The sequence below is a fragment of the Molothrus ater genome, chromosome 3 (genome assembly GCF_012460135.2).
Source record: "Molothrus ater isolate BHLD 08-10-18 breed brown headed cowbird chromosome 3, BPBGC_Mater_1.1, whole genome shotgun sequence".
NCBI lineage: Eukaryota > Metazoa > Chordata > Aves > Passeriformes > Icteridae > Molothrus > Molothrus ater.
In genome coordinates, this window is record NC_050480.2 from 87,661,785 (window position 1) to 87,684,877 (window position 23,093).

Consider the following 23,093-nt stretch of genomic DNA (forward strand, 5'->3'; position numbering starts at 1 on the left):
TCTGGCTTTCTCTAGACCAGCTAGGACAGGCTCCCACCACTTTTCATTCAAACTATTTCTTCTCTAAAGCAGTAGTAATCTATTTCATCCCTCATGCTAAGATTAGTTTTAACATTTCCCCTCACTAAAGTAATGGGGTATTTATTTTTTCCTTGGTGATCGAGCAAAGGAAGACTAATTGAGAGAAATACAGACTTTTCCAGTGGCTCTGTCATCCTGACAAGCAGTTTTCTCTTGCCAATGCAAGGTGAATGATGTTATTGCTGACATTTTTACCTTCTTTGAAGCAGCATTGGAGAAGTTGGACAAAAATAACTGTAGTCCAAGGTGTGTGGGTAACAGGGCTGGCTAATGAGCTTTGTAAGGTTAAAATTGTGTCCTATGCCTAAATTGAAGTCTTTTTGGTGAGCAGCTGACACAAGGTATTTACAGTACCTCAAGAGAGCCCCTGCCCTAGAAAAGCATCAGTTGTGGAAGTTCATAAAAGATGCTGTTTGAAACCTCTCAGAGGCATCTCTTCTACTTCCTCTCTTTCTAACACAGAATCTGGCTGGAAATGATCAAACCTTGTTTCCAGGAGAGACTGTCCCACTCTGAGCTGTACAGTGTACTTTGTTTGGGATGCAAGAGGTTAAAATGTTGGCATTGGGTGCTGTTTCTTTAGGCCGTGTCCTGGTTTCCTCTTCAGGGGAAGTACCAGGGTGAAATAGTTTCAGGCATGCTTGACAGGGAGTCAAGACTGCTTTGAAAAATGTGTAATCTCTGCAGAGGATACGTGTTGATCAGCGATCAGACTCTAAAGCAAAACCTGGAAATGCCTTTCTCTCTCCATACTAGAAGCATGGTTTAGGTTAATAGGCAGCATCAATAGTGGTTGATATTGGCCCCTCCATCCTGTGGGATTTACAGAATTTGCTATTTTACCCACTTATGAGGATGAGCCAGAAATAAAACTAGAACTAAAATCAACCTTCCATTCTGTCTTTGAGGCAACCTGAACAAAAGCATCTTTTCCAATCTGAGAGACTGGTTTAAGCAGAACAAAGTTCTGTTTAAATTTTTACTGAACTGGGCTGACATATTTAATTAGGCAGAAAAGATTTTACAATGAAATATTTTGGATAAGTTTCATGGTTCATTGTAGGCATTCACATGAACAAATAAATAGTTCATATGACCAATAAAACCATTGCTTTATAAGGAAAATGGGTTTTTACTGTTGCTAATGAAAACAATGCTAAAAACTCAGAAATTTGAATAGAAAAGCAGTCAGGAAAAAGGTGTCTGAAGGTAACTAAGATAGTGTAATTTTTTGGTATATCATGTCAGCTGTCCTTTAGCAAACAGAATAGTCAGATGTCAATACTGGGCTATTCTAATACAAACAGAGTTTTTTTCACCCCAAAAGCAAATATTCATCAGTTAAGATTTTTTTTTATGCTTCTGTTTTGGTCTATAATATTAACATTCATTGATAAACAAAGGAAGATTAATTTTGATTTTGTTCTCATAATTAATATTTAACATTTGAGTCAGTATATGCTGATAAAATTCCTAACGATATTTGCCTACTATTTCCTGTACCACCCAACTAAAGTCTTAAGGTAATAATATTTTTAAAAAGAAATTTTTAAATTTACTGTCATAAATACTTGCAGTAGCGGAAAACATAGCACAGCAGACACAGGATAAAGTGTTGACATTTCAAACAGTTGGACCCATTCTGTAAACAACATCCTGACAGCATGGGAATTTCTTTCTGTTCTCTACTAAACCTGGACTATTTTCTCTGTTAATTCCCTGGATTTTCCCCTTTCCACTTGCCATCCTTTAGGATAAGGAATAACATGCAGTGTCTCATCTGCTGTCTCTCCAGCCACCCAGTAAACATGTGGTCAGTGTCCACAGGGTCAATCTATGAATGATAAGTTTCTAATTACTTGTTGTAATTAGAAACATGTTGCTTCACTTTCCACTAGAGGGCAAAACCAGCCGGTATAAATTCTTATAACCATTCTAAATATGTTAAAAATGCAGTATTGAAAAAGGACAGGAGGTCACACTGAATTAAGTTATTCTCCACATGCACTATTGTTAAAAAATTACCTTAAACCAGTGTTCCATCAGAAATGGGAAATGGAAACAACCAAAATGATTACCTATGTCTTATATTAGGGAGACTGGATATGGTAAGGACCTAAGCCAGGATCATGTCATTTGTTGGCTTGGGGTATAAGACAATATCAGCTGTATTGATCTGAAATGCTTATTGTGGTGTTGTTTAGGCAGGCTTGACTTGGTGCCAGATTGGTTTTTTTGAAGTACCTGAATCTCCATAGGTGATGAAATTACAGAGATCAAGCTGAAAGATAGACCGGGCAGTTTTTGTGGATTTTTACTGTTTGAAGTGATGAAATACATAATCTGTGTCCCAAATAATTTCACAATGTGGTTCTAAGATTTGATAGAAGGAGGCAGTGGGAACTAAGGTATTGTGTCTCTCTCCTCACATCTGTGCGCAGGCTACTTCTGAAATAAAAGTGTTGTCCACTTCACTGAGCTGATTCTGTTCTTACTTGCCCTGTTATCTCTCTTGTCCTCTCCTTCCCCACTCTGTTGCCCAGCCACCAGGTGCTTCTGCTCTTATTTAAACTCCCCAGACTTTAATAATTATATGATTCAAAAGTTTTATTATTTAAAAAGCTCCATTTGCTTTTGATTGCAACAAAACAACTCAAGAAAAAGGAATGACATACAAGTGTTGCAGTGATGGAGAATCAGAGGAAATGTGGAGCTCTGTGGTTTACTCCAAAGCATGGTTCTGATGGGAATCCCTCCAGTCTTTAAGGGAGAAATGTGGAAGAGCACAACTCTGCACCTGGGATACTGTGTCCAATTCTGGTCCCCACAATTCAAAAAATATGCAGACAGGCTGGTAAGAGTCCAAAGAAGGGCCACAGATGTGATCAAAGGACTGAGAAGGAGAACCTGCCCTATGAGGAAAGACTGAAGGAGTTAGGTCTTTTCTTCCTGGAGAAGGGAAGGCTCAGGGAGGACCTCTTCACAAGATTCCAGTACTTAAAAAACAGGGAGAGCACAGAGGCTTTCTCTTCTTATGGAGCCACATGAGAAGACAAGGTACAATAGGTTCCACTAGCAGTAGGAGAGAATTAATTTTGTTATACAAAAGATTTTTTTTTTTTTTATGAGAGGGACCAATCACTGGAACAACCTCTTTAGGGATGTATAGAATCCCCACCACAGGTGGTTTTCAAGATGTGTTTGGACAAGGTGCTAGGTAACCTCACTTAGGCTCTATTTCCCTCAAAAGGCTGGGCCCTTCCAATCGGTGCTGTTCTAAGATTCTGTGTTTTGTAGGAGGCACAGTAAATACCTCTCAGGGCAGAGACCACTAGCTTTTAGAAAATCAGCTGTTTTTTGAAGGAGAGAGGAATCACCTGCTCATGCAAAGAGGCAAGAAATGAATGAGTACAGCTCCCTCAGTCTCTAAGTCTCCAGTGCCTTTCAAACTTTTCTTTCTGGCAACAAGGGCTGAATATACAATTTATGAACACTCCTGTGAAAATCTCCCTATTTGTTAAATATTTAGGAGCACAGCCTTTGAAAATGGATTGGAGGGAACTGCCTTCTTGCAAGCAGTGTGAGAAATGTTAAAAAAATTACCATTTCTGTCTGGCTAGGCATTACTTATAACAGTAGCAGAGGACAAGTTCTCTTTAATGTCCAAATTTGGGCTCAAGCCAATTTAATTTTTTTCTTTAATGGTCCAAATGGAATTTTCTTGAAACCACTACATGCAGTCATGCCAAAAGTGTCAACTTTTCATAATCACTTGCAGGTCTCCAGGCTCATAGGTAAGCAGAATATTTAAAGGGAGTCTTTATTATTTTTTAAATGAAATCTGTGGTGTTTACTTCATCATCCAATCTCCTACTCATTGGAGTTTGTATTTGATTAATAGTAGCATAGTGAGAAGTGACATTCTGTGAATACAGCAGCCTTTCAAGGTTGCCATGGAAAAGCACTTTTCTCCCAGACATCATTCCAACGGCTTTTATTTTCTAGAAGACAGTTTCTTTCTCTCTTTTGAACTTTGTTATTTAAATGTTGCACTTGTGTAGGTGTATTGTGGTTGATCAATCTACTATCTGTGACCCAGAAAAATTGCTTTGGTGTAAAAACAGATATCAGAGGTAAACAAGTCAGTTCATTAGTGCTGAGCTACAAATTGGACCTCCTTGTTGGGAAAATATTAATGATTAATATTGCTGTGTCTTCTTTGTATATTGTTTTATAGCATTCTTGGGCTTAATGATTTATTTTAATGATATATTTAGATGATATTTCTATCATTTTTGACTTAGTTTGATAATGCCTTCAGAAAATGTGTCTACAGTCCCTGCTCAGCTCATCTTTAAAGAAAGGTGTTTCTCTTGAAACACTTTTTAGAAAGATCATAACTTTCTAAACATAATCAATTGCTTTCTTTCAAAAGCCATTGAATTAGCAACAGAACTTGAAGGTATCTTAGGCTCAACAGAGGACCCAGGAACAGCCCCTTAAATGGAGGTGTCCTAAGTCTGGCACCACTTGGAATGACTTCAGCCACCCATTTCTCTGGAGACAGCTCTTCCAACGAAAGAGAAAGGAATTGATTATGGTGTCACCTCTTTTGGCCTGGGCAGTTTGACAAGTTTGAGAGCCTTTCTGTCCTATTTCCAGTAGGAGAAGCTGCTGAGGGTAGCACCCTGGCATTTCTTTGGTGTGCTGCTGTTCATTTAGAAAACATGCACACAATGCAATGGGATCGAGCCCCAGCAGGCACTTTCTATGCTTAGAAACCAAAACATGCTTCCCAGTGAAGACACCCAGGAGTGTTCAAGCTTCCTCTTGAAACATAATTACAGCCACTTCTATTTCTTTCTGCCTTTTCTTTTATACTGGATGTCTCTGCTAGGACAGATTAAACCAGTCTCAAGCACCAAATAGCACTTTAAGATGTTTTGTCTTCATTCTTAGAAGTCTCTACCTAATAAAAATTTGAGTGAGTTCAGCCTTATATCTGGCTTTCTAGGGTGATGGCATCTGGTCTTCTGCCATCAGAAGTGGATTTCAGACAGACATTTTTTATACAATAAACATTCCCAAATATAATAGAAAGTCTGGTCCTAGCTAACAACTCACTTCTAAGAACAGAAGCAATCCAGAGATAAAGGCTCTTATTAACAACATTAGCAGAAATATGTAATTGAATGAAGAACACCAAATCAGATTTGGTATGTATGAAACCTGTATGAGAAACAAAACTTGTATTTGTGCACTTTCAATTGAAGATAGTGAACAAGCAAGACCTAAGGAAAAAGAAAATCATAATTAATGGAAAAGCACCCAAAGCTATATTCCAAAGCACCCAGAGCTATATGGGCATTTTTATTGCAAGTATTTCTATAATGTATACTCTGAAATAGAGTCTCAATTCACTCTAATTTCAGTTATGTTAGATAAAAGCATGAAATATAACTAGTTCTGGTAAAATTCCAAGGATGTACTCAGATCTTGAATTCAAGAGGTCAATATTTACTGATTTACAGAGATGTTGTGAACTAGCTTTTTCTTTTTCTCAGTTAAAACTAGATATAATTAGTTATAGTTATCCTATTGGCAGAATATGATCTTAATGCAAATTTTTATATAATAGGTGACAATTACAGATGTTCACTCTTGAAGATTCATTAGAAGTTTCTGGTTTGAACTTAAAGTAGCTAAGGGAAAAGATCTCTTGCATCAGACACTTGCTCAGAAAACAGGGATTTTTCAGTTTAGCAGCTAATCTGCTAATAAAATATGTGGGGGAAATTCAGATCTGAAAATTAAATCCAATTCATTTCACAGTGTCACCTGGAAAGTGGTTAGAGTTCTTTGGATGTTTTCATTCAATTAGAAATGAGCCCCTTCCTTGGGCAGGAAGCATCTAAGCAATGACTATTTTGATGAGTAAATAAATAGTTCACAGTCAATATGCTGAGGGAAATTTCAAACACTTGTGTTATTGGAAATTCTGACATTTTCTTTCCAATACATATTAAATTTTGAAGAGATTTGAATACTCCAGAAACCAATATGCATCCTTTGGGTTACATGAACTAACTCAAGGCAGATGGCTCTAACCCATGTGATTAGAAGCGGTTTGTCTCTGCTGCCTTACCCTATGGATGTGTGGGTTGTGGTTCTCATGCCTTGAGTGTTCATCATGGGTGGTGATGAAAATCCTTGCTGACCACCAGCTCCCATCATAACCAACAGTGAAATCAGCCCTGCAAGGAATTGCAGTGCTTCATTAGCCACAGCAGAAAATAGAGGCTCTTAACATGATTGCCACAAAGTCGATAGTGAAATGCATCTTAGTATTTTATGCAAGTGGTCCAAAATGAAACATCCAAGACAGAAAACACAATATTGTTTGTTGCAGATGGGTTTTCTTGCAATTGAATGCTTCATTTTAATTTTCCAAATTACTAGCAAGAATTTGCAAGAGAAATTAACATATTTTGCAGAAAGCTTAATTTTTTTGTTGTTGCTAGTATTTTTCATTGAAAAATAATTTTGGCAGAAAATCCTCAGTCAAGTCCATCGTGGACTGGCCCTGCATGTGAAGTTAAACTCAATCTGGGAAAAAGCAGCCCAAGGAAAAATAGTGCACTGCTGGGCTTGCATGCATCTCCCTCCCACTCCACTTATAGATAAGGAATCCTTACTGCAAAGCCCTGTAACTCTTCCAGCCTCTGGTATTCTCTGGTGTTAGGCTGCCCAGAGAAGCTGAGGATGTTCTGTCCCTGGAAGTGTTCAAGACCAGATTGGAGGGGGATTTGAGCAAGCTAGTCTAGTTAGAATATGATATGTTAGAATATGTCTAGTTAGAAGGTGCTTCTGCCCAAAGCAAAGGGGTTGGAACTAGGTGATTTTTAAGGTCCCTTCCAAACCAAACCTTTCTATGTTTTTATGATTCATTCTATTTAGATTCAAATCTCTCAGTCTCACTGCACTCTGGAGACCTCTGGGCCTGTGTCTGTTAAGAACCCGTCATGAAACAGTGCCTGTGTGAGAGTTGTTTCTTTTTTGCAGGTACTTTCAGTACCTGGAAAGAGTTTTGAAATCTTCAAAATAAAAGCACATGGCTACAATAGTGTATAATAAGGATTTTCAAGTCTGTCAGGATGGTTTACTGCGTAAGTCTGAAGGCACATTGTAAATATGTGTTGTGATTCCTATTTCTACCTTACTTTTCCTTTTTATAGAGGTACAAGATGCAAAAGAATTTGGTGCTTAAGGACTGAATCTTTGAAATAGAATTTATACTGTGTCATCTCAAAGAGACTAGAGACATTTTAATCATAAATTGACCCTTTACATTATATTATTTTCTTTCCCCTTAGTTGAAAGTATTCCTTTATGTACTTCTGTGGGTGGTTTACCATTTATTGGTACTGAGTATTTCATGTTCATTGTCACTCAGATAAAGCAGAGAGACATAAAACTGTTTTATGAAAATATTTGCTTGTTGTACATGTTTAAATTAGTGTTTTTAGTTTTCTTTCCTATTGTGAAGGAATGTATATATGTTTAATAAAGGTCTAGAGTGTCTAATTTATTTTCAAAGGGTAACTCGACAGCATAGTGTAAATGTGAATGTTCTCTGGTTAATATAGTTGAAATATTCTTACTTCCTATGAATGCTATCTCTCAGTAGTTCCAGTTTTAAGCTGGTGCCTCAATTAGCAAAGGTTGCAGACCCTCCAGAGAGCGACTTGGATTTATGAAAAACATCTTACACTGAGAACAATTCAGAAAGCTTTATATTAGTTCAGAGGCAGCTGTGATTCATAGCACAATAAAGATCAAATGACCTTTTAAAGGCAAATATGTCTTGCTGATTACAGAACTAAATGAGCAAAGGTCTAATCAAGATATTATATAACCACCTCTTTCTAAGCCTTGTCTTAGTCTGTAAGAGGTTATTTTGGGCAGGTGTATAATTTCTCTTTGAAATTACATCCTGCAAGTACTTATATATTGTAAAGATAATCTACTCTCCTCAGTACAATTTTGCAGTCACAAATGCAGATTTGTCTAGTTTGCTCTTTCACTGTTCTTAGAAATAATAAAGAAAAAATACCACATTAAGAGAAATCTGAGTAACATCTGGAAAAGTTAAAAATTTTTGATTAACCTTGTAGGAGTAATGCAGAATTTTGTAACTGTCACAGGAAAGAGTGGTAATTATAAAAGCAATATTCATCTTCTACCATCAACAGACACAATATTTTCACATTTGCATAGGAGATAGGGCTTCTTGCCAGCTGCTTTGACCTGAAGATGAAAGAATGACAATGACAGAGTTTGATGAGGTCTCACTGATACTATACACCCATAAAAAGTACAAAGTCCTACTTGCATTCACATCTCAGATCTGGTGGACACAAGCACATTCCTGTATGATTCTGAGGGGAGATAGTGACACAATGTCAAGTAAGAAAGGGCTAATCCAGCCTCATGCTGCCTACTTCATATTCTGAAGTAGTACTTTGAAGTTGGCTGTGTCGCGTGCAGTCAAGAACACAAAAAAATCGTATTTTTAAGGAAAAATCAGTAAGAACAAGATTCTGTAACCTTTTGGTTAAACTCAGGACAGGTATGGTATACTTTCTAAAGCAAGGCACACACATTTTGGTTTACACTGACACTTGATGGAAATAGCACATGCAATCAGCCTCTGGGTCTTTGGGCTGATGTCAGCCAGGCCAAGGCATTTGTTTCCTTTTCAGCTGGCAGAGGCAGAACTGTATGATTTCAGGCAAGATCTAAACACCTTCCTTTCAGGGACCTGCAAGACTAAGTGTTATTTCAGCAGAAAAAGGGTGCAGCCCTTGGCTTATTGTTCTATATTCACTAAAGTACTACTTAAAGTTCTTTACAAATGAGCTATATGTTGCTTCCTTAAGACTAGACCCACCTGGCTATTAGAAAACATAGACTCTTCTATGATAACTTCAAGGGGTTTTGGTCAGAGAAGCCTTGTGGAAACAGAGGGGACTCAATATTGTTTACTAACTATTTTTCTTCATTATTACTTGGTGAATTCCTTGCCTTCTTTAATTAAATATCTCCAAACCAATTAATATTAAGAGTACCTCTTCATAAAATAGAAATAATTTTCCTCCCTATGGAGACTGTCACATAGTTTGGCTCTTTAGTTTGAAAAGAGGATGCTATCAAAATAAGGGAAGAAATCTCTTTCTTGGACAAAAAAAGGTAATTACTTTTGTCAGGTCTAAGGATGGACTTGAGACCTCATATTCAAGAAAAAAGGTAAGGTAGAATCATGACTCACAGGGGCATTTCAGGTTAAGAGAGCAGGCAGTGAGTACGAGCAAGAAAGGCCGGGATGAGATAACACAATAGAAGTGCATTTTTCATTGATTTTCTCTCTGTGCAATTTGAGGTGTTCCTTTCTCAGGTCACTGCCTGACTAAGGAGCTTTTCTTTCTTGTGAGAGGTGGAGAATTATTCTCAGAGGGCTTAGCTGTACATCAGAAAGTGAACAGAATATGAAAAATACTTTCCTTCTTCTCTTTGTGGCTGACCCTTCTTACTTTGTCTGGGATACAGATGTGCCATATTCTGATGAGGCAATGAATACCTCAACTCTAGGGTTTCTTCCAATGGGCTACACTTGCCAAGATGCCGCAGGTGTTGCTAGAACTTTGTACCCTGTGTATCATCAAGGATTGCCTAGGCTTGGTGATCACAGGATGCTGGGTTTGGAGGCAGAACATCTGTTCCACGCAGACCATCAAACACCTCCTGTGTGTGCAGCAGCAGGAGGTGGTGTAAGGTCTGGGGGAAGCCTTGGCCTGATTGACATTGGGAGCCACAGGAGTGTCAGAGGGAGAGATGTTGCCACTGAGAGGACCTAGGCACCTTACCCCTTCCTTACCCTTCTTTTGCCTAAATTTACTCCTTTATAAAAATCTATTGAATAAATAAACTTGTTGCCTAAAGTTGTTCCCTGCCCTTTTCATTTTTGGGAATAGTAATCACAAAAAAAGAAGTTAAATGGTTCAAAGCTTCTGTTGTCGATAAAGTAGATGCCTTCTTCTCTGGAAAGAAATCAGGGAAAATTTGCAAAGGAAGAGAGGAATATATAAAGTAATTGCAGAAAATTAGAGTATATTCCACTTCAGTATATTTCTTTGTGTACACAGCCAGTTTAGCAGATCAGTTCTACTTCTCAAAAAGCACAGTGTAAAAATCAATTTTCTTAGAAGAGCAATATTTTTAAGCAACATATAATTCGCTGGTTTACTATTTGATCTAAATGCCAAAATAAATGAATGCCTTTGATACACTGAAAATAGCAGGCTTTTTCCAATCTTTTAGAGAATACTCAAGCACCCACATCTTTTAGCAACCTTTTCTTTAAACATGATGTCTCTGTGTCACACTATAAGAAAATGTCACAAGCTTATGATCTTTACACTGCCTTTGTAAACTCGAGCTGATTTACCTGCATTCTAATTAAATTCTCATTGATGTTGGTATGGTTCTGGTTATAAATAACTTTAAGTGCATTATCTCATACTAAACGTATCATAAAGTAGGCGCTTTTGCTGTGATTTTTACTTGAGATGCCTCTTTGAAATTCAAAAGGGATTTATCCCTTCCCCACCCTTTTAATTATGGGAATATAATATAACAGAAAACAGGCCATACCTTGAAATAGATTTTAATACAGACAAGGAGTAGTGAGAGTCTGCTGAGCACAGATCTAAGTGCCTTGCTATCCTTAGTATGTCTGAGGGTATTGGCTTTAATTTTAAATTTTAGTGATATTTTATATAGAAATTGAACTGATAATGGATTTGTTTTTCCTGTGTTTAACCTCATGCTCTCTCCAACCTGTGACATCTTGGCTCGGCAGTCCAGTCTTTCCATGGTGCCTATTCCAGAAAATGAGATGCTCATCTCCAAGGAGGTAATCAGTTGACATTTAATGGGTTTAAGCATTTGCATGCTGGCTTTATCTTCTATTTGCATAGCCCATATAAGGTTGATCAGTAAAAATGTGCTGAGCTTCCAAACCTGCTTTTTTTTCCAGTGCAGAGACTAATAAACATTAATTGTTCTTAATGATCAATAAAGAAAAAAACCCAGAGGTGTTTTACCAACTGTTGCTCATGTGAATTTGAAATAACAGTCACATTTATGCTTCAAGTTCCTGATATGTGCTGTTGGGATGTTAGCAAGTGGGAATGGTAAATTATGCAGCCATGTTTAAATAACACATTCCACAATTTTCAATCACTACTATAGCTTCTGTTTTAAATATCAGGTACTACAGCTACCAGAAACACTTAGGATAGTTATTAAGAATTTCATAAAAGATAGTCAAGAAAACATAAAATGTAATTCAAGTTTTCCCAGTATTAAAATTCAATGCCAGTTTGTTGTTGTTTTTTTTTTTAACTTGAAGAAGGGTAAAACATTTTCTTGAAGTCAAAATTCAGTTGCCAATTCCCTACAGCATTTATGTGTCTAAACTGTTGGACCACAGTTATTACCACTGTAGACAACTCATTCAGTGAGAGAAGATGCAATCTATTATTCATTATCAATTTTCTCTTGAGACAGAGCATATAGAAAATCAAAAAGGTTCAGCTGGCACTGGCAAGTCCCTTTTTCCAACATGAGCATGAAGATGAATGATAGCCTCAGTGTTGGAATAGACATATGTAATTCAATTAACTATCACACTCTTTACTCTGGCTTTGGAATGCAATAGGACACCACTCATTACGGGAGATTTTCAATACTATTTTAGAAATTCACCCATGAAAGCATAATTTAGTACCAATAATAGCAGTATGAGAATGTTTATGACACAAGAATGAATTTTTTACTACCAAGCCTCTCTTACCAGGTGCATTCTCACAATGATCTCACTAGTTTTTTAATGAATGTAAAAATACAGATAGGAATTATAATTATAAATTTAAAAACAGTTTGGTTTAAATTTATTATTTTAAAATTAGATTCTAGTTCGTCTGAAAGCAGCCACATGATAATTTAAATATATGAAATGGGTATTTGCCAGTCATTTCTACCAAACATATAACTTCCTTTTAGTTTTGAAAAATATTGTGGGAGTTTTAGGGTCAAGATCTTCACATTTTAGAAGTGGAGGATTTGCCTGAATTCTGAGTTTGTTGACAACATATCAATATATCCTCAGAGTTTATCTCAGTTTCCACTGGAAAAAAAATAAGGGGGAAAAATGATAAAAATGAAAAGAGGTTGATATCTTAGTGGTTGGGTGGATCAACCGACTGCAGTTCTGCACCAGGAGTACATAGGCATGACTGTAGCCTCTTATTCTCTTGTGCATCCCTGGCCTCTCTGCGCAGGGTGTCAGGGACTTGGAGCTGTTTCATATCTCTTTTTGTTTGAATCTCCATCACAGCCCTCCAAATCTCCTCCTTTGTTCCTTGCCTTTGACATTTCTGCTTGTTTTTACACCATCAATCCCCTTTCCTCTGCCTCTCAGGAGCCACTTCTTGATTCTCTCAAAAGCAGGTGTTACAGTGTCTACTATTCAAAGAAAAACCCAAAATGCCCTCACAAGGTGAAGTTAGACCAAGAATACATTTTAGATCTTCTCAGGTTGGTTTTTTTCCATCTTAGCTGTAAAGTTTTGGAAATATTATTGAAGTAATGGTATATCATTAGAAGGCAGTGAGAAGGACTAAATATTTCTGAGGATGAATTTGGTTTTGAGATTAAGCAGATTTGCAGTACACCAGGAACTCTAAAATGGGTATATATACACATACATGTATACATGTGTATGTGTGTATGTGTATATATTTGCAGCCTCTGATGATGAAGATGATTTTCCTGTATTTGAAAACAGAGGGAAGCAAACAGCTAGATCCTTGTGTCTCATCCTTCTACTTTACAATTTGCACATTGAGGTAGAATTTTGCAAATCTAATGGAAAGACTGATACTTTCAAACAGAATTCTCTAAGAGACAAGACACATAGTTTAACTACTAAGATTATTAAGATCATTATTACGATCAATTCAGAAAGTGAAGGATCTTGTACTGACATAGTAAAGTCAGACACAAAAAAAGTGCAAAATTCCTTTGGTTAGAGGCCAGCTTGGTCTGTTCAAGGCAGGTAAAATATATTAAAACTGTCTTCTAAAAGTTCCCTTGTAATTCAAACAAGCGCTTTGAACAGAATTTCTATCTACATTTTTTAAAAAAGCTTAAATGTAGTAAAACAATGGGAGAATTTGTACCATGATCTGTAGAACAACTATATCTGATGAAACTGTGGTTGCATTTATAAGGACCAAAGACGATTGATGGGAAAGAAGATTTATAAGTGCTGTTATCAGTACACTTTATATTTCCTTTGATTAACGTCTTATTGGATGACTTATAATAGTGTTAGCTAGAGGCAAATAATTAGCTTTAAAGTTGAAAAAAAAGTGTCAGATATCATTTTGTACAGCTGAGCAAGCTGACTGCTGGTTCCCTGGGGCCTGTCACTAATGAGTATTTTGCCACTACGAGTATGCAAGTGGACTCCAGTCCATGTAGAAATATCAAGAAGAATTGTGTCAGGCTCACCGCAAGCTGCTCAGAAAGTATCATCAAGAGATGACATATTTACTCTTTTCTCTATTACAAATAAAAGAAGGCATTTTTCATAGAACTGTTCAACTCATAACAAGCAAATGATCCAGTATTTTCCCAATTTCTTAATCTCATTTTTAGAAGGAGGAGGTGACCAGGGCACATCTTGCTGGCCACGTGAAGGCTGAGCAATCTCTTTGTCTCTTTAATGGGTGTCAGAGAAGACACAAATGCATCTAGAGATGACCCCCATTTTTCATTCTCAGTCAAGAAGAACTGAACAAAGGCATCTGTTTCCCCTGAGATCTATTGCTAGAAACTGAAGTATTCAGCATTGATACGCAGAAGGAGATCTACATTTATGCTGTCTTGGAGACAGACAGGACAGCAAAACAGAATTAGGTGCAGCTCAAGTTATTTGGGACAGCCTTCTTAGCTGTCCTGAGGGTAGTGGCTTCTTGGAGATAAGTTGTTGTCAAGCTGTCTCTGAAAAACTAACATATTTTCACCATTTTCTGTTTTTTCTGTGGTTGGGTTTTCAGAATTGTATGTTATAATGCTTTCTCTTTCTAGTGCATAAAAAAGCAAGGAAGGTCTTGGTTGATGATTTTTAAAATCACAACATCTTTCAGGCACCTGTGTTGTTCCTTTTTGTTTGGGAACATATCTTGACTCTAAGAACAGTTTATACTGAATTCTCACCTTATGAGTTTCATAACCCACAAATCCTCATCCTAATTTAATATGTCTTCTTTTTTTTTATCAGTGAATTCTGTTTGGATGATGAACTGATTAGGAAAAATCTGCCAAGTCATAAGTCCAATATTACTCTTACTGCTATCATAAGACCCTTAGATCATTCTCCTATATTATCTAAATTATTATCTACTCTCTTTATCTAAAATTATATATAGGCTCATACTTAACATTTCCTGCAATGTTCCCCCCTCAGAATGAGAAAGTAAGTGTGATTTGTGCAGTTGCAAAAGAACCCAAATGGAGGGACAGATGCTCTATGAAATGTAAACACCTCTAGGAAGGAGTGAGAGAGGAAATGAGGGAAATGTGCTGCTAGTTTCTCCTTAGTAATTTGTATTGTTTTCCTCAAAGCAAATTATTCAGTGGAAATTATAATAAACAAACACACAAATAAAATAGAGGTACCTTTTTATTCAGAAGAATAGCATTCGTGTAATTTTAGCATCATTCTGTTATGGCATGTACCAAGTAAGACCTGTGACTTCCCTGTGAAAGTAAGAAAATAAATAAGTGATATTCTGCTCCTTGTGAAATCCTCCACTACAACCAGTGCATTTTAAATGGAGGAGGTCTGAAGGATACTCTTTGAAACATAAGCAAGCAATATGCCAATAATTTCTGATACCTACTGTCTTCCTTTCAAGTGAAGCTAGTGTTTGCCTAGGCCATGATGTGGGAATAGTATTATAATCAGTCTCAGAATTTTACTGAGTCAGAACCTTTAGACTGAATGTTGGGCATATGTACCTGTATAATCTGAAAAAAAAAACCCATTGTGTGGAGGGGCTAAAAGTATGTCCTCATTACCCTTATTCATCTATGATTTACAAAATCCTGAGTCTACAATTACAATTACTAATAAATGACTAATTATAGTTACCAATACAATTACTTTAGGCCCATGTAATCTTTTGCTAAAGTTGAGTAATTACTCAGTTTTATCTGTTTGTTTTGTTCACGAAAGATCTGCAATAGTTGCTTGAGAAATCAATAGCATTTCTAAAGTCAACATTTATAAAAAGACCCCATGAGAGAAAGTTGATTCTATTGACTTGGGTGGCAACAGGATTTTGCCAACTATCTTCTGTGCAAAGTAACGAAAGTTCTTGAAATTTGAAATTCTATGAAAATGTCAATATGGTCCAAAGTTTTGTTTTACATTGCTCTTGGTCTTTATTTACTGAAGGAGTGTTCCTGCTCAGAAGTCAACAATAGTATTAATCATTGATAGAGTCTACCTATAAGAGGAAAATGTACCCATTTTAAGAAAGTGTCCTTGTACTACAGAATTTATGTAAAAGGTTTTACTGTAAACAAAAGCTCCAACCTAAATGATGTTATCATGGCAAAGTTATGTCCTTCCAGTTTAACACCCTCCTCACTGGACCCTGAATTATTCTGTAATGATTCAGCTCTTCCATACTGCTCAATACCTTTTCAACTTGTAAAGAAGTTTCCAGCTTGTCAAAGCAAGGACCTAACAGAAGCAGAGGGAGCTCCAGAGGGAGCTCCACTGGAAACACTCCCACTCAAAGGTCAACTTTATGCAAGCACCTTCTTTTTCCATTTGGCAGATGAGATACATCTTTCCAGACGTGTTGGGGACAAAGACAGCTCATTGTGCCTTCCTAGGAGACAAGCATGGGCTCTTCATGTGTCACATCACAGATGCGCAATTCACTTTTTGCTTTCCATCTTGCACACGTTTGCAGCCTTGTTCCTCAGACAGTGGAGCTGCTGTAGACTGGTATGGCAGAACATTGCCGCCCCTTCCTCTCTGGAGTCGGGGTCTCACTGCCCTTGGGTTATTTTGACCAAGCCAAGGAGTGCAACCCTAAGCTCTCTCCATAGACTTATAGCAGTTCATTTAGCTGAAAATTTAATGACCCTGAAAATGAACATTAAATGTATGAATAACTACTGTTTTTACTAAAGGAGTAGGATTTTCAGGTGTTAGTGGTGACAAATTCTTTAACTTCTAAATTGGATGGGCCACCGAAACAGCAAACTGTTGCCTTCTAATATTTATAAATAGAAAGGCAAGTTCAAACAATGCACATTTCTAAAATCTCAAATAAAAACTTTAAGTATCAGCAGACAAACTTTCTATTACTTTAAACTTGAACAGTGCTTTATTTTTCTTTCTTTAAGATTTTGTACGTTAAGCAGAAAATTTATATTGCAATGGGTATTTGGGCAATACTTTAGTCACCTTCAACTATATCTTCTTGTTTTAAGTAAAAACTTTCAGTTATAGCCTACTGACTTGAAAGGGCATATTAGATCACCATGCCGTAACAAGGAGAAAGCATTATATGCATTTATAGAATTTTATTTGTACAGTGATTGCATAAAAATAATTGCTGTAAATATATTCATTTTATAAGTTTACATTTAAAAGTCTGAAAAGGTAGTAATATAAGAAGGATAAAGAGAAAGTTTGAGATATCAGTATGTGATTCAAACTGCAATTTGAATCTAATTCCCCCTGGCATTAAGAAACAGCTGTTGTTATTGGTCCCCTTCAAAGAATGGCAGGAGTTCTGAGAAATTGTTTTAGAGGAAAAGAACTTGCCTTGAATAGCTAGACAGAACATAACTGTAGGCTGAAGAATTTTTTTTTAATTATTCAGTACTTAAGTAATGCATAAGTAATTAGAATCATAGAATCAGATTTAAATTAGCTATAGTGTTTGACAACTCCTATGATATAAAATATGTTTCTTTATGGCTAATTAAAATTTCCCCACTTGCTGCCTTGTTTTCTTTCACCATGCAAATCTGGGCTGTCATTAAACCTTTCTTGAATGGCTGGAAAAGGAAAAAAATACCCCATGGTCTACTCTTTAGGTTAAACAAGTGCTACCTGTAGCCACCCCTTATCTGTCACATATCTTTCCCAGAAATCAACAAACACTTGTAACTGTCCTGATAGTTGTCCATTGGTTTCCTCTGCTTACTTGACAAAGCAAAATCTATTTTTATAGTGAGAGCTCAATAATGGAAATTACATTCCAGATGCAGCCTTGCTAGTGCCCAGCAGAGGGGATTAACTTCCTTCAACCTGCTGGCTGTGCTCTAATTAATGCAACCGTAAATGTTCATCACAACAAGGCTAGACTGATGCACGTTCTGTGTGCTGTCAGACCTCATATCCCTCTTGGCAGAGCTGCTTGTCAGTCAGTCAGTCAGTCAGTCACTGTCCTGTGCCATTGCACGGGTTATTCACCTCCTCCATCCCCCCTTCTCTCCTGCCCCACGCAGGATTTTGTAATTGCCTTTGTTCATGGATCTTCTGCTAGCCCATTGCTCCAGTTTGGCAGAGTCCCCCAGACTCCAGAATGGGAGTCATACCCTTGGCATATCAGTCTCTCTTGTCCTCCAAATTAGAAACATCCACAGACTTCCAGGACACGTAGGCTCTTCAGATCTCTGATGGAGATGTCACCCTAGCATCCTCTGAAATATTCCCTGGAGGAGACATTTTGAACTGTTGAATACTATCTTTGTGGACCAGTGTCCCAGATAGGGACAGGCTGCATTGGGGTTCACCCTGTAGTCTATCCCACTCCTTGGTTTGGGTGCCAGGCTGTTACAGAAGACTGGCAAAATCCGTGCTAAGGGGGAGGCCAGCAACACCTGTGGCATGTGAATTCAAGGGTGGCCACATGCTCTGTCCTCCCAGCAGGAAGTTCAGAAAAGAAGTAGAAAGTGGAAAACCAATGTGAATCTGGTGTGTGATTAGTCAAAGTGACGCTTGTCTGTTGACATTTCTGTGGGCAGAGGAATTCCTAAAGAATGTCAATGCATGAAAAATCATTTCTGGTTCAGTAAGCAGAGTTGTAAATTAAGAGTGCAGCAAACCAGTGATTAAAAAAACCTTAGAAGTGCTGTGTGGAGTTTTCCATCAGTTTTTACAATTGATCCTGCATAACATTTGCAGTTTTTATTTTCCTCTTCACTTTGTTTTCGCTTTTTATTTTCATTTTTCTATAGGTTTCCAATGAAAGAGGTTCTGTTTAGATATGATGGTGAGTATTACTATTTTTTAAAAATATGATTACAGTCAAAATTAAAATATGTAACTATTTTGGTGTCACTTTATCAATTTTTTATCATTTTATTTGAAAATATAATAGGATGCTTTAGGTACACAATTTAGTGTTTGGACAATAAGATGGCTATATTTGGTGAATGATTTTCTATGAAATATTACCAATGCAGAATAATTCCAATTCTTAACGTGACAGAATAAAGTCACAATAGAATTAATTTTAAGTGGGATTCAATCAAATGGGTGTAAGAAATTGAGGTATACCCTGGAACTAGATTGTGAAAGGATGTCAGGGAAATAGGATAATTTTTTTTTATATTTGAGCACATAACCACATACTGCCATTAAATGAATGGTTTGCTAGAGTTAAATACATTGCAAATAATGTACTATGCTTGAGAGCTGACTTAGCAAGAGAGGTCAGCAAATAGGTGATACTGAAAAGTTCAGTGCCTTTTTATCCCCTCTTACCTTGTTTAAGTCTTCACAAAAAAAAGAGATATTAATTATGAATAAAATTTTATTTCTATTATTATTAAGAATTTGTGAGTAGGATCATGGAGAGAAATGGAAAATGACACCTGAAGGAATACTGAGGTAAATTGGAATATTCATAATGGAACAGCCTGATGAAATTTACCCTTAAAATACTTAACCTATGCCATTTCTCAAACACTAGTGATTAGCAGGATGAGTAATTTCCCAGAAAACTGGAGAAAGGTAAACACAATGTTCTATCTAAGCACAAGAGGAAAGGAAAATCTGAGGAATCACAGAAAATTCAGTCCTAATAGCATTTCCAAGACACTGGAACAAAGTATTAAACAACGTTTGTGGGCATCTAGAGAATGGTAAGAAGATAAGATTATTTGCACAGGGACACGTCAGAAACAAATCCTATCAAGTTGATCTCATTTCCTTCTGTGACAGCAAGGCAGATACAAGGATGTGTTTTATACAGTGTATCTTCAATGTAGTCTCACATGACATCCCTAAGCAAGCAAAGTAAATTAAATTCACATAAGGTAGATAGGTACTTGATTGGAAAGCAGGACTCTAAGAAGGGTTATTTGCTGCCTGAGTGGGAGAACATCTCAGCGACTTCCAGAATGCTGTCTTCTAGCTCTAGTACTATAAAGCTTTGCTATTAATTACTTTCTCAATGACATGGACAATAGGCTTACCCAATTTACAGATAATGCCCACTTGGGAGGATTTGCAAGCAGCATGGAAGCCAGGATTTTAATTCAGAAAAATTCACTTATATTAAGGGAATGGCTTGAAATAAATATGATACAATTGACTGAAGAAAAATACAAAGAAATATGATGGGTACAGACAGAAAAAGAATGACAATAATACTGCAGATGAGAACCTGAGGATTATAGGGGAGGAAAAACTGAGTCTGAGTAGAAGAGGTGATGCTTTCAGGGAGATGTTGAAAGGAATGCTTATAATATGATGAAGATAATTACTCTTTTTTTCACTATTAGTGCAAAATCAGTGGCATAAGATGTGGGAAACAAATGGGAGGTTTAGAAAAGATGTAAAGGCTTCAGCATTTTCACACAGAAGATAAGGACATAAGAAATAAGGACAGAGGAGAGGCACAGCAGTTTCTCTTCATAATGGACTATTATAAAGGGAGATTAGTAACTTTTTCATCTTTCCTATGAGTAGGAGAAAAAGAGATGGGTCTAAATTCAGGGAGAGAGATTTAGTTTGAATTTGAACAGTTACAGCTCTGTGAAAATTTAAGTCCCAAAAGAAGTTTGCCTCAGGCTGCTGCAAAGACAGGCAAGCTTCTCACAAAGATAAATCTGATCTGCCAGCTCTCATCTTCTCCCACAACTATAGGACAAAGGAGGTGTCTGAATATATCTTTTAGGCTTTTTTTTTTTCTGTGAAACTAAGAATTCTATTTGTTAGCCAGATCATCAGGTTGTATAAACTAGGAAAACTAAGTGACCTCAGTGTGTGTTATGCATTTTACTAATCTGTATTTTTGACAAATTGTGTTCATATGAAAATACTTCTTTTGCAGCCCCAAATTAGGATCAAGAGCAAAAACTGAATTTGAAGCCTGTTTCTATATTAAGAAGGAATCCACAGCACCAGTCTTATTTAAAGCAACATTAAAAAAAAATTGCTTATGGTATGCTAGTTGCAAGGCAGTAATAACAATGAAATATTCTTTCAAGAAATAATATGTACTAGCATAATTAACCCCAGAGATACACACATGAATATGCCATTTCTTGAAGTGCTTGCTGATTTAAGAGATGCCCAATATAACACAGCATATTTTCTTTAGAAATAATATAAATGTTGAAATTAAATAAAGCTGTATTTTTGTTGCAAAACATTTTTTGTGATCCTTGTTTTTACTCCTGTAAATCTGGCTCCATGGGTTTCAAATAGCTGAGAAGAAATGCCAACATTGCTGAAAGGAATGCTCCTGTGTGCTTTAACTTGGTCACATTTTGCCACCACACAAACACTTGTATTTTGTGAAGTAGTCCAGGGATTATTCATGTTGGTGTCAGCACCCACAGCAGTCAGCAGTGAACATGCACAGTGATTTTCCCCTGCCATGCAATATTCATAGCCCCTGTGACCCTGCCAGGTGCAGAGTGCAGGCAGAATTACCCTCTGCACTCCTGGAACAGCAGGAAGAAACACCACTTTCCACTTTATGCTGCTGGCTTTTTGATCTTGTGCTGCTTCCACATGATGTTGTACAGGCCTGGTTCTTAAAGATTTTGCTTTCAAAATGAATTATGAAAGGGTAAGGAAGCTGGTTCTATGCTTGAATGAGCTACCTGAGTTCTCCCCAGTGTCTTGGTCCTTTGAATCCCAAATGACTCCGCTGGTGACTCTGACAACACGCTCAGGACCTTTGCATCACAGCCCTGTCCCAGAGTGCAGGAGCATTTTATCTCATGATGAATTGTGATAAAGACTGATAATTTAATGAGAATCCTCCTTGATTAAAATTAATGTGATGAACTATTTTATGAAGTACTACCATAGGGAAAACCATTAAAATTAAAACCAGCTTAAGTGGAATAGTCCATAGGCTACTCAGCCTTTTGCCCTATTGGAACTGATGTAACTTCAATCCAGCCTGCTTTTAAGCTGTTGGACTCTGTAGCTATGAAAACTGAAGAAAAGGTCAGCAATTAGTGATTATTTCTCTCTATAGGTAATATATAAATTTTTAAGAATATTGTGGAAAGATTGCTACACATGTAAGGGTGGTTCTTTCTCAATGGAACCACCTTTCTCTTTAGTTTCTTTCTCAATGGAAAAATAACAGAAGTTAACTGTATAGATCTTGTGAATGACATACCTATTAACTAGGTGGTGGAAAAAACTCATTTCAGTGAGTTCAAGAGTTTGTGGGGACAGAAATCCACACATACAAATAGAACAAAAAAGTATAGAAAAATTTAAAAAATAGATAAAAATTCATACATATAAACCATCTATCACTATAAATGTGTTAAAAATACTGTAGGAGCTGTAATAGATCTACCCACTAAGGACCTAATAGTATTTCTTGGTTTCAGTAAAGCACTGAAGTGGGAGAAATTGTTATTTAAAGACATGTGATCTGTGTGATTCTCAAAAGCCTTAGTCTGCTTTCCTGCTCATTTTTTTCCAAGGTATTTGTTTTATTCTGAATTTGTTCCAACCCCAGATTTCTTTTCCTCTTGAATTTCAGTTTTGTAGAGCCCAAATCCAGTCTAGCATGTCTAGCTGAGACAATTGTTCACACAGCTTACGTTTAAGTTTAAATTAACCCATGAGATAGACTGAAAGGTGAAAGGAACACAAGCAAGAGAAGGAACTACTGGGATTAGAGGAAGAACAGAGGAGAAATCCTTTTGCTTACCTCTGGGATTTTGCTCATCTGTGTGTACTTGAAGAAAGAGTTTCCCTCTCTGTTCAAAAAGCTTCCATCTATGAATGAAAAATGAGATTATACTGGCAATCAGTTCCTAGAAATTGTGTCCTGGGAAACCAATGGAAAAAGCATTAAGAAAAAAAATCTTTAAGGAGAGATTATAAAGAGCAAAACAACATGAAAAGTGATTGCCTTTTCTGTAGTACTGAAAGATTAATGGACGATGCTCATTCAATAGTGTAATATATTTAGTCCAGGTTCTGATGCCTTACCCTGATTTTAGTAATGATTTTATGGTAAAATACACATTCCCAACAGGATCACAATGGCTGCATAGCTTTACTGAGGGCTTATGATCCCCTTTTTGCCTCAGCTTCTTGCAATCTGACATGCCATGTTCACCCCTCTATGTGCATGCTTGTGGTGTTTCTTTTGTTGCTCTGTGCTACAACTCAAGCTATCAAGAAAAGAATTTATTAAAGTTGGCCCAAGTGGTCAGAAGGGAAATGTGTCCAGCACAATAGGTGCATTTGGACAGGGACATACTTGAGAAAATCTGGATGCTGCATCAGAATAAGGACAGCCCTTGGTCCCAGGGTTCAACTGGCTGGCATCCAAAGCCTGGTTTGGAATGGCACAGATCTGTGC

The 23,093-nt window shown here is 37.0% G+C and overlaps 1 protein-coding gene across 1 annotated transcript in view; it reads left to right on the plus strand.

The window, feature by feature from the left end:
• The window catches only part of MLIP (muscular LMNA interacting protein), a 104,338-nt gene extending 83,445 nt beyond the window's left edge, over positions 1-20,893 (plus strand). Inside the window, 3 exon segments of the mRNA XM_036381258.2 lie at positions 11,000-11,053; positions 18,478-18,512; positions 20,580-20,893. Of these exon segments, the coding sequence (XP_036237151.2) occupies positions 11,000-11,053; positions 18,478-18,504 (81 nt within the window). The 3' untranslated portion in view covers positions 18,505-18,512; positions 20,580-20,893.
• The last annotated feature ends 2,200 nt before the right edge of the window (positions 20,894-23,093 follow it).